The 12,902-nt window shown below is 35.5% G+C and overlaps 1 protein-coding gene and 1 non-coding gene across 2 annotated transcripts; both read right to left on the bottom strand.

The window, feature by feature from the left end:
• LOC104711220 (endochitinase At2g43590-like) lies at positions 1 to 1,616 on the bottom strand. Its single transcript, XM_010427898.2, has 2 exons — positions 1,262 to 1,616; positions 1 to 818 (listed from the first exon to the last, which is right to left on the bottom strand). The coding sequence occupies exons 1-2, from the start codon at positions 1,542 to 1,544 to the stop codon at positions 274 to 276; spliced, it is 828 nt and encodes a 275-aa protein (XP_010426200.2). The 5' UTR covers positions 1,545 to 1,616; the 3' UTR covers positions 1 to 273.
• Positions 1,617 to 11,166: 9,550 nt separating this feature from the next.
• Positions 11,167 to 11,273, bottom strand: LOC147938624 (small nucleolar RNA R71). Its single transcript, XR_015567647.1, has one exon. It is a non-coding gene; the product is annotated as a small nucleolar RNA R71 (small nucleolar RNA).
• Positions 11,274 to 12,902: the final 1,629 nt, after the last annotated feature.

The raw sequence follows: 12,902 nt of genomic DNA, 5'->3' as shown, positions 1-12,902 counted from the left end.
TTTTGTATCATAGCTAGATTTTTTCATTGGTTTAAAATAAATACACTTATTACAACAAGAAGCAAAGAGTGGAGACGTAGCTCATACAAACATGGGAAAATAGGAAATGGAAAAGATGGTCCATCCGTAGACATAAGGAAGACCAATTCTCTTCTTATGCAATTTAACATTACTATTATATATATATATATATATATATATATATCACACTTCGCAATCAGCGTTATCACGTACCACGTCACGTGTATGTGTGTTTGCGTTTTGAAGTACTTTTTAGCAACTAAGGTTAGGACCAGGATCCACACCAAGCTTTCCACAATAGGCTCTGTAGTAGCCAATCCTTGCGTCGACCGCACGTGAATTCCCACCGTTACATTCCATTCCACTGATGGCTCTTATGGTGGCTCCAAACCCTTGGTTCAGCACCGGCCTTACATTATTGATCCAAAGCCGCAAACCCGTCTGGAAAGTTACAGTTGGGTTGCTAGCCACAAGCTCAGACTGGCGTAGAAAGTGAAGACTGAAACTCTGACCAAGACGGAAGTAGCCTTTGCCCTCCGGCGGCGGTATACAGTCTCTTTGCTCTGCGGGATGGTTGCAGTAGGGCCTTCTCGGTGGGAATCTTCTGTATGCGGACCTAAGACTCTGACCACCACCGAAGTAGCCTTTTCCCGCCGGCGGCGATGCACAGTCTGGATAATTTTCTGGATGTTTGCAGTAGCCTTTTCCCGGCGGCGGCGTTATACAATCTATTTGTTCTGCAGGATGGTTGCAGTAAGGCCGTGACTGTCGGTATCTTCTTTTTATGTAGCAGAAGTCTATACAAAATAGAGTTGCACGTTAAAAGAAGAAGATAAAAAAGTGATTTATAATCAGCTCAACTAATTGGGATGAAGTCAGATGTTCATTTTTAACACAGGTTAATTTAATGTTATATGTCTTAAACCAAGACTGTTTCAAATACTTAACGTGTAATTATAATATTGTAATCACCCTTGCCTAAATTCAAATTATGCAAAGTTGCAAACGTTTAGAAGCACAAGCACCCAACCCTTAGGTTGATTTAACTAAAATTTAGAGTCGGTCATGAATAGAGTAGATGTACAAACAAAAATATTAGTTAGTTTGTATATATAATATATATAAAAGAAATGAAAGAGTCGGTCATGAATAGAGTAGATGTACAAACAAAAATATTAATTAGTTTGTATATATATATATATAATTAAATTAGATAAAAAGAAAAGAAAAAAAATATTACGTCCGGTCTCGTGAGTGAAATGAGCAAACATGGCAGCAATTTCACGTTTTGTAACAGAAGTAGTAAAGTCGGGGAAACTATCAGCAGCAGCAATGAAAGAGTTGCGGGTGTAGAACTTTTTCCCTGTGCAGCCATTGCCCGCTTGGTTGATAATGTTGTTAAAGAACTCTTGTGTCACAGTGTTACGGACCCATCCGTCACCGCTTGGGGTTGGGGTACCAGCACCCCTACAAGGACCTAAGAGGCAAAGGAAAAGGACCAAGGAAATTTCTGTGAAAGCCATCTTTTGGTTGTTGTTTGTTGATAAGAAGAACTAGGTTGTGTGTTATATATTTATACATGGAGAGCGTTGGATAGTTTGGTCATTTGCTTTTTTGGGATATTTATCTACTGGGGGTGGATGTTTTGGTAAAAAAATTGGTATGCGCTAGTCAGACAGTTGGGGTGGACCTAGCTCCTAGCGAAAGAATTAGAGATTAAACGAAGATTAATTAAGATTAGTTTTATAGCTATTTCATTAAGTTAATAATAAAATAAAAATATATGACATTAAATATATTTATAGTTCTATCTATATAAAAAACATCAAATAAAAATAAAACTATAGTATTGTTTTCACAATTACAGTAAACATATAAAAATATATTTTAAAAACAAAATTTTATGATTTTCATTAAAAGTTTATAGTTTAGTTATTGTACAACATCACAAACTCAATCTAAATGTCTAAATAACCAATATATATATATATATATATATATATATATATATATATATTTGGCTCTAAAATTAATTGGTATACACAATATTAAGCAGGGAGTAATCGGATTAGACGGAGAATAATCGGATAACAGATTTTTTTTTTTATCAACCATTGGGCCACAACTGCCCGGCCTATTAGCCAAATTCCTACATTCGCAGGAGCCGGGACTCGATCCCGGGTATGATGGTGACTTCTACAAATGGACTTACTTCCTGCCACTGCACTAAGGTCATCTCACGGATAACAAATTTTTTGAAGGGACTTATTTATTAATTGAGGTGGACAAAGTGGGACTAGGGATTTTGCGGGATGTAATCGGTGGTAGACATGGATTTTTAAAACATGGATGGATGTAAAGAAATGATTTTTTTTTCTTATAATAAAAACATATTTATTATACATGGAAAACATGGATGCGTTGTTTTTCACTGTTTTCTTTTTTCCAGAGAAAAGGTTAAATCTGCACAGAAAATTTTTAATACTTTCAAATAGAGATTAAAATTATTGTATCCTCATTTTACGTCAATTCCTTTTAAGAGAATTATGTCCAAATTTTTTTTTTCTAGGGACTCGATACAAAGAATTTGTGAATAGAGGAACTTTCAGTGGTGACAGAAACAATAAAAGACCTGAAATTTTCGGCAAGTATGATGAAAATATACACGACAACGGGAATAAAGTATGGTTCAGTTTTAATTGTAATGAAAATATGTTAGTCTTTAAACTGTAAGTTTTTTAAAAGACTTTAATAAGGTTTTTATAACGTTTATTAAAAAAAATTTAAAATTTTACAAGGTTTTTCCAATATTTTAAAAGCTTTATAAGATTTTCAAAAAAAAAAAATTGGCTGGAAAAGTGTTGATAAAAAAGATATAGGGAGAAAATTCACATTTTCATTCTCTACTCTCGTCAAAAGAAAGGTAATTTAGTCTTTGTATAAAGTAAGTATTTTGAAAATGGACAGTAAAAAATAGTATTTTGAAAAGTATTTTTGTAAATGTCCCAATATTTAACTATGTTAACTATTGATTGGTTCTCTCGCTATCATTCGCCAACACATCATTTTCGGTTGGTTACAGTTAGTAGCGATTATAACCAATCAAAGAAATCGTTTTCTAACGCTTTGAGTCGGGCAGAGTAGCTAAATTTCAAAGTCTTTCCAACAAGGGTTTGCGTTTGTAGGTTTGAAGGAAAGAAAAAAAAAATCACATAAACAACAAATTAAAAAATATATTGAAAAACTTATATATTCATATTAATTCTCAAACACTAATCATTGTCTAACTTAAATTTTCCAAAATGAATAATTATTTGTGTTTCATCAAAAAAAAATTTGTTTATTTTTGAATAATTTATTTAGTAATTTATTATAGTTTTTTAGTAATTATGTTTTGGTTTTTTTTAAATATTGGTTTGGTATTTTAATAACTATCAATTACATTTATTTTTGTAATTTTTGTTTAACTACTATCACATCCGCTGATCAATTAATTGTAAATCTTCCACATAAACTCTTGTTTTCAGTCGGTAAACCATTCATTCAAAATGCGTAATGTTTGAAATCGCAACCGTGGCCGTTTACCGAAAACTCCCGCAACTGTATTGTAAACACGAATAGACTAAAAAAAAACACTCTTAAGATTGACTTAAAAAATCAACGAGTCAGTAGTTTCCAAAATTAGTGTAGACCCATTTTTATTCCAGATTCAGCTCACCAATTATATCATTGTACAATACAAGTGCCCACAATATTGAGATGGCAAAAGGAAAACAATTTCATGGTATCATGATTTGTAAACAATGCTGGTAAAGGGTAGGCTAGTTTAAACGTATGATTCAAAAATTATCTTACTGTTTGCCATATACTTAATATTTACGCTCATATTTATATATAAATTCATTCACATAAATGTAAATCATTTCATTTTTCTTCTCAATAATACATATGTAATAGATAACCATTGAGGTTTTTGTGTTCACAAAAATGCCCAAATTAAATTAGATTCTTACGCATTTAATTGGTAGTACGTGTGGTCCATTTTTCTTACACAATCTATTGAAGATGTTAATACTCAGTTGGCTTATTAGACGACTGACTTGTTAGATTTAGATGACTGTGAGTCTCCGACTTATTAGACAGGAAAAAAAAGCTGTTGAACCTCTACACATGCACTAGAAGAATTGTTGTGTATAGTTACGATTTAATTTGTAGGTATTACATATTCTTCGTAAAAAAAAAATATTTGTTATTATTTTGCTACACAGTTAATTAGTAATTATTTGGTCATAGCAAATTTCACCTTCGTCACTAATTGCGGTAATTTGCTACTAATTAAATACTAGACAAATTGTAGCAAATAGCTACTATTTGTGACTTATGTCTGTCGCAATTTGCCACACATTGAGTTGGGTAAATTCGTAACAATTAGTTACAAAAAGTCACACCAGTCCCGTCGCAAACTTGTTACAGTTAGATACCCTTAGTTTGGTCTTAAACTTGTTATCATTTGTTACATAAAGTTTGTAACTAATTAGTTACAATTACCTTCATGTTCAGAGTAATGACTAGCTTCAATTTGCTTCAGGTATTTGTAGGTAAGTTGTTTCTATTAGCTACGAAGTTGTTAGTAATTGGTTTCTACATAATGTGACTATATATATTGGTAACAATGCAACTAATAGCTACGAATAAGGTGTTAGTATTAGTGTCAAATTGCTACGCGAATTGACTACAACTTTTTCCATCAAATTCAAAATGGATAAGAGCTCCGAAATCGTTGCCTCGTCTGGCAAGTTTGAAATGTAGCGCCAAACATAATTGTTATGAAAATAGTTCTGCAAATTGTTCTGCAAATATCATTGCAAAACTAGATTACAAAAGCTCCGATTAAACATTAGTTTTAAAGAAACAAGGTTTTTAAACAAACAGAGTTTTAAAGCAGCAGACAAAATACAGAGTTTTAAATAGGTAGATGGATTAAAGATGTGTGGGACATCAAGTTCATGGCCACAGGGCACCGCCGAGAAGCTCATTGTTGTCATCGTCTTCTTGCTCATCAGCACCGTCTTGCTCATTAGTGGGATGAATGAGATGGACGTCACCAGCCATTTCTGGTCCACCAGTCTCAGCTTGATGATTGGCATCTCTGTTCTCCATGTTGTTGCCTTGAGTTGGGCTGGTCACCGACGCATCTGTTGCAGAAGTTGGCTGGGTCGAGGAGAAAGTGTTTGAGGAACCTTCAGGCATATATTGCCTCATATACTCAACCACAGTGGCCAGTTGCTCTTGTAGAAAAATTCTTGTCACTGCACCAGCTGAGCTTTCTCCTCGCTCACATATGTAGTTGTGTCCCCCAACACCGAAGATCCTTCCATTCTGAGCAGGAACGACCTACATACAAAATTTATGTTAAGGCATCGTCTCATAAACACCAATGTAATCCAAATAATGTCGTCTTTTTAAATATATTAGTTCCTACAAACAGTTACGGTATCTCATTGGCTACAGATTTTTTGTAAACAAATGAGTAGCGAATTTGCTACGACCATATTTCGTCTTTCTTTGTAGTTAAATTGCTACGGATACTAACGAATTTGTCACAAAAAAATTGGGCCATTTTTAGTAACATTGTGTCACATTCTGTGGCTAATATTTGTTATTATTTATTTTGTAGCTAAATTTAGAACAATTCTATATACTACATAGAATTCTATGGAAATGTTCTATGGTAGTATTTATGGAAATGATCGCGCGGTAGAACCTAATTCGCGTTTGCATACTAAGATCAAAAACTTTTCCCCCAAACGACTAAAGTAGTATATAACATCTTTTGTATATCATAGGTGTACTGATTTAGCATATGAAACAAGTTCATTGGAATCTAATAAAGTCATATTATTATACTCCCCCGTCAGATATTATACTCCATTTTGCAAATTTTGAAGATTTGAGGTATATATTAGGAAGTAATGTTGGAACAGCACCGTGAAATAATTATTTTCCATATATATCTCATGAAGTTTTGGTAACAAGTCACCAAGTGTGAATATATATATATATATATATATATATATATATATATATATATATATATATATATATATATATTGTAGATTGCGGGAGGAAAAACACCTGAGAAATTGTTGATGGACAATTCAAGATGCATCATTTGAGTCAATCTAGCCATATTCTCTGGAACTCCTTCTTGGATACTGTTATCTCCAAAGCCAAGATATCTCACTGATGTTAAGTTACCGAGCCACGTAGGAAGTGTTGGTTATTTATGTTAATTAATGAGCAGTTATTCACTAACCATCACACCTATTTGTTGAGGGGTTACATTGTCTGGACCTCACCACCGTTTAGCACGTGTAAAACTATGTTCATTTGCGTCGAAAACGAAGGGTAGAAGAAAAAAGAAGTGAGATTCATGAGACCAAAGTTAAAGAAATTCTTTGGTGAAAAACACAAAACAAAACACAAAATCTCTTTTTGTTTCTCTTGTATCCTATCGTAAAAATAAAAAAAAAAAAGAGAAAACATTGATTGTCATATCTTATAAAAAAATTTCTTGTCATAAATCTTGAGAGAAGGGTCGAAATACTCTTTAAGGAAAGTGATTTTGTGCACGATTCAATCATTATCCAAATTCACCGTACTTTACGACCCGGAGTTACACTGCTAGTTACAACAATCTTAAAGAGTAATTTTTGTGAACGATGGCTAATTTTTTGGTGCGTTAGATGACGTTGAAGTTTGGCAAATTGGATAAGTTTGAAGGAGGACTTTTGTAAATGGCAAAAGAAGATGTTTTTCCTTCTTACTACATTCAATGTGGTGTATGTTCTAAGCATGCCAATTACTACCGTGACAGAGAATGCCGAGAAGGAGTCCGTAGAGTAGACAAGGAAACAACTTAAATGGGAGAACTATGACTACATATGGTATGGCCATATTCTCAATGGTATGTTTGATCCTCTCTTTGATGTCTATCAAAATTTTGAATATGCAAAGGAATTGTGGGACGCGTTGGAATTGAAGTACATGGTTGGGGATGCTTCTAGTAAGAAGTTCCTTGTGAGTAATTTTAATAATTATAAGATGTCGGATTCAAGTCCTGTTATGGAGCAATATAATGAGTTACTTTGCATCCTAGGCCAATACGCCCAACATAATGTGAAGATGGATGAATCCATTGATATATCATGGTTTTGTGGATTTTAACTATGATATAAGGAGTCTTTAAAGTCTTTTTTGTGTGTTTTAGGTTTTTTGTGAGTCTTTTCAGGTTTTATAGGATTTTGGCATGGATAGAGCAAAGTGGAGCAATTTGGAGCATTGAACCGAAGAAATCAACTTGGAAACGATTCAGAGAGATGGTGTCAATCGACACCACCTTTGGTGTCGGTCGACACCCCAGTAAGCCGATAGGAGAAGGCCCAAGTTTGAAGTTTTACAAATCTGCCCTAAAGTTTTCCATATTTGCATCATTAGTCCCTAGACGTGTTTTAGGAATATAAATAGGTTTTCTAGGTCATTGTTTAGACCTAAGTTTTATTTTTCTGCCACATTTTGAGAGAGAGATATTGAGAGCCTTTGGGAGAGACAGATCTAATTTCATCTGTAGAGAGAAGAATTCTTGAACTCCCTATTACTCTTTTAATATCTATTGCTTATAATTCAGAAAAGATGATTTGTTCTTCATTGAATATATCTGAGTAGTTTGCTTGTTAGGTTAATAGGTTCAGGGTTTTTCACAAGGTTTTTATGGATTATTAGATCTGTTTATTTATGATTCATTATCTTTCTAAATCTTCATCACAGGTTGTTCTTCATATTAATTCTTGATTGATCACCTAGAATTAATAACTTAGGAAAATAAATTGACCTTAGTGCAATGGCAGGAGGTAAGTCCATTTGTAGAAGGCACCATCACACCCGGGATCGAGTCTCGGCTCTTACGAATGTAGGAATTTGGCTAATGGGCCGGCCAGTTGTGGCCCAATGGTTGACAAAAAAAAAAAAAAAAAAAATAAATAAATAAATTGATATGAGAATATAATTGATTTTCCTGATAAAACCTTTGATGAGCAGAATTACTTTTTACAAAGAGATTTGATTTAGTAACTTTGTGAACAATCTAAACCTGTTTTTCAAAGCTGATTTTTAACCTAGAAATTTACAAAGAGATTTGGATTTTCTGGTTTTAAATTTAGAGAATATTTGCAGTGAGAACTGATTTATTTTACAAAAGAGTTTAGAGTTCTAGATCTGATTTTTAATTGCTTGAATCCTATTTAATTATTGATTTAATATTCTGTAAATTCCGAAGAAATTTCCTAGACCTAGCTTTTTAATCCATTGAATTTTCACAGCTTTTATTTAATATTTTCCATTGTCTATTTTAATTCAAATTATTTTGTTTAGCGTAATTATAAAACTCTATAATTTATTGTGTAGACTTGAGTCCTTGAGGAGTTCGACCTCTAAGTACTACAGTGATCTCTTAATTTGAGAGAGTAGCTCTAGGGTTTAATTTGAGCATATCAAATTTTGGTACCGTTGCCGGGGATGAATCCATCTCAATGTTGAGCATCATTGACAAGTTTTCGCCTTCATGGAAAGATTTTAGGCAAATGTTGGAACAAAAAAAGGAAGAGTTGTCTCTTGTACAACTTGGTAGCCATTTGCGCATAGAGGAATCTTTAAAGGTGCAAGAGGGTTGAAAACCCAAAGAGGCTGAACCTTCTTCAATCAATATGATGGAGGAAAATGGGAGTTCTAAGGTGAAGAATAAAGGAAAGAAACATCCTTTTAATAACAACACTAACGATGATTCTAACAAAAGGATTAAAAGGGTTTATTGGATTTTTTAACAAGCTGGGTCACTTCAAACGTGATTGTCGGGCGGCAAAGGATGGATAAGAAAAAATCACAACATAACCGTTTTGGGAAAGGGTCTAAGGACCGAGGCCCATCCTATCATTAAGGTCAGATTTCTGTTTTTGATTCACATTCAAAAGTGAATTATGAATCAAAACTTTACGAGGCATTTTATGTACATGATGATGAGGTAATGTGGTCGATTGACTCTGGTGCAACAACACATGTTTGTAAGTGATATATCATGGTTTTTGTGGTTTTTAACCATGATATAAGGAGTCTTTTAGAGTCTTTTGATGTGTTTTCTAGGATGTTTTGGAGTCTTTGCAGGTTTTCTAGGATTTTAGCACGGGTGGAGCGAAATGGAGCAATTTGGATCGTTTTGGAGCATAAATCTCGAAGAATCAATTTGGACTCGAGGCAAAACAAGGGCATCGATCGACACCACTTAGGAGCATCGATTTACACTCTTTACAGCCGATGAAGAATCATAAATTTGGAAGTTTTACAAATTTGCCCGAAGTTTTCCATATTTGCAACACAAGTCTCTTACGTGTTTTAGGACATAAATAGTATTTTTAGGTTTTCCAAACCATTAAGTTATTTTCTAGCAAGTTTTATTTTTCTACAACCCTGTGAGATTTTGAGAGCTTTGAAGAACAAAACATCTTTTTGAATAATAAGCAATTGAAATTAAAAGAGTAAAAGGGAGTTCAAGAAACTGTTCTCTACAAAGCAGATCTGTTTAAGTAGGATTCAATATCTATCTAGATCTTCATCTTAGGTTGTTCTTCATATTAATTCTTGATTGATCACCTAGAATTAATACTTTAGGAAAATAAATTGATATGAGAATATAATTGATTTTCCTGATAAAACCTTTTGATGAGCAAAATTACTTCTTGCAAAGAGATTTGATTAAGTGATTTTGTGGACAATCTAAACTTGCTTTTAAAGCTGATTTATTACCTAGAATTTTGCAAAGAGATTTGAATTTTCTGGTTTTAAATTTAGATATTATTTGCAGTGAGAACTGATTTAATTTATAAAAGTGTTTAGAGTTCTAGATCTGTTCTTAATTGTTTGAATCCTATTTCTTCTTTGATTTAATGTTTCATAATTTTCTGAAAAATTCCCTAGGCCTAGCTTTTTAATCTTCTGAATTTACAACAGCTTTTATTTAATATTTTGCATTGTTTATTTTAATTCAATTTAATCTGTTTAGCATAATTGGAAAACTCTATAATCCATTGTGTTTGATTTTGAGTCTCTGTGGATTCGACCCCTAAGTACTGCATTGATCTCTTAATTTGAGAGAGTAGCTCTAGGGTTTAATTTGAGCATATCAAATTTTGGCGCCGTTGTCGGGGACTCTTTGATCTACCATTAGATTTGAGTTTTAGATTTTATCTAATTTTTTTTTCTTTTTATTTTCTACTTACACGTTTTGGTTTTTCTTCTCTTTGGTGTTTCAGGTGCATGCCTCCTAGACCTCACACAAGGAGCAACAAGTATGGTCCTACTGTGAATCTTTCAAACCAAGAGTTGGGAAAACTTGAGCATGAGAACAGAAAAGTAGCCAAATCCTTGACGATGGTTAACCCAATCATTCTGATGCGAGATGAGGATGGTGCTTTGAGGGATCAAGAGGGCCACTTGCGCAATGAGCACGGCCAAAAGCTGGATGCAGAAGGCAATGTGATTGCTGAACCTGTTGACAACGAGCAGGCTGTCGTGAACCAGCAAGATGTCGTCGTTGATGAGCCGAACCTTGGTGTCGATCGACACCAACAAGAGGGTGTCGATCGACACCCACCTGCAGCAGACGTACGTGGAGCTGCCAACCACGTCCAGAACCCAGTTCGAAGACAGGATCAAAACCGGGATCTTATCAGGACCATTGCTAACTACAACCGGGCTGATCTTGTGTATGAAAACCGGTCTGCTATTGTTCCTCCACCATTCCAGACGAATGATTTTGAGCTGAACCCTGCTTACTTTCAACTGGTTGGGCAGAGACCTTTCTCAAACCTGCCCCATGAGAAGCCTCTGGACCATATTGAGCACTTTGAGGATCTTGTGACCAGTATCAAGGCTAATGGAGTGACTGAGGACTTCATATTCTGCAAGCTCTTCCCATACTCACTTGCAGGAGAGGCATCTCAGTGGTTGAAGCAGTTGCCAGCTGGATCTTTGACAAATTGGCATGATATCAAGGTGGCTTTCCTCAACCATTTCTATGATGATGCAATGTCAGATGAGCTGAGAGTCAAGATCTCTTCATTCAAGCAAGGACATGATGAAGCTTTCAAGGCAGCTTGGGTGAGGTTCAAAGCTTATCAAAGGGACTGTCCACACCATGGTTTTTAAAGGGTACAACTGTTGAGTATCTTCTTTAGAGGGTGTGATTGGAAGTATTAGTTAGCTTTGGATGCTGCAAGTCATGGGAACTTCAAGACAAGTTTTCCAGAAGATGCTGAAGTTTTGATTGAGAATTTGGCTTCTAGCAATAGCACTAAAAGAGCTGATGCTGAAAGAAAGAGACTGCATGGAGAGTTCGATTCAAACCAGCTAGCTTCTGTTAATGCTAAGCTGGATTCAGTACACAATCTTCTTATTGGTAAGAAGTCAGTCCAATTTGCTGCTGAAGTTGAGACATTTGAACCAGAGCCAGAGAATACAGAGGAGAATGCCAACTATATGTATGGAGCTGGGTATCAGGGACAAAGATTCGATAATCAGCAAGGCAACAGACCTTACAATGGTGACCATAAGCAGCAACAGAACAATGGCTATACAAGGACCTATGGGAACTCATCCTATCAGTCTCCACCTCCTAAGAATTCTTCAGAGAGTAGAATGGAAGCCATGCTTGAGCAGCTTTTGCAAGGACATGAGCAATTGACAGTGACATTGAATGGGAAGATTGACAATGTCTACACTGAGCTGAATGGAAAGATTGAAGCATTGAACATTCATGTCAAGAAGTTGGAGAATCAGGTTATTCAGACTGATGGGTCTGTCAAACGACAAGAGGGTTTTCTTCCTGGAAGAACTGAGTCAAACCCCAAGCATGCTTGTAATGCCATATCTGTGAGAGATGAAGATGCTGTTGAAATTGCTTCTGCCGAACTGGGTGAAAAATTGACCAAATACTCGACTTCAGATGATGGTGTCGATCGACACCACCTGCGTGTCGGTCGACACTCATCCCAGATGAGCCCAGAAACCACAAAATCTCAGGTTCCAGCAGTTGATAGGGTGTACCAACCTAAGGTTCTTTTTCCTAAGCCTAGGAGGTCTAAGCAGAAGCTTGAGGAAGCTAGATGCAAGGCTATGATGGACAAGGTGATGATTGAGATGCATTTGATTGATGCAGTAAGGCTTTCACCACCACTTAGGCGCTATGTCAAGAGAATGGTATCAAATGGTTTGAGCCCTGAGGAAGGAGCACTGCTTACTAAGGATGTCAGTGCGAATCTGTTAAACCAGCCTCCACAGAGGAAGAAGGGAAAGAAGTAGGAGGTGGTTGTCTCTATGGAAGTGAGTGCAATCATTCAATGTAGGACTGCAGAGATCCTGGAAGCTTTGTACTTGATTGCTCTATCTCCATAGGAAGGTTTGCACACTCACTTTGTGACCTTGGTTCTAGCATCAACTTGATGCCACATTCTGTTGCTGTGAGACTAGGGATGACAGAATTCAAGCCAACTCAGATTTCTCTAATCCTAGCTGATAGATCCCGAAAAATTCTTGAAGGTGTTTTAGAGGATATTCCAATTAAGGTTGGGAACTTCATGATTCCTACTGACTTTGTGGTGCTGAAGTATGATCAAGAGCCTAAAGATCCTCTCATCTTAGGAAGATCTTTCTTGGCTACAGCTGGTGCCATCATAGATGTGCATAAGGGACACATAACACTGAATGTGGATGGATTGAGTATGAATTTTGAGATGGATAAGCTGAGGAGGGCTCCTACTATTGATGGACAGACT

The sequence above is a fragment of the Camelina sativa genome, chromosome 9 (genome assembly GCF_030686135.1).
Source record: "Camelina sativa cultivar CO46 ecotype springtype chromosome 9, ASM3068613v1".
NCBI lineage: Eukaryota > Viridiplantae > Streptophyta > Magnoliopsida > Brassicales > Brassicaceae > Camelina > Camelina sativa.
The sequence above is the reverse complement of the archived record's forward strand: the minus strand, read 5'-3'. Positions and strand labels throughout refer to the sequence as shown.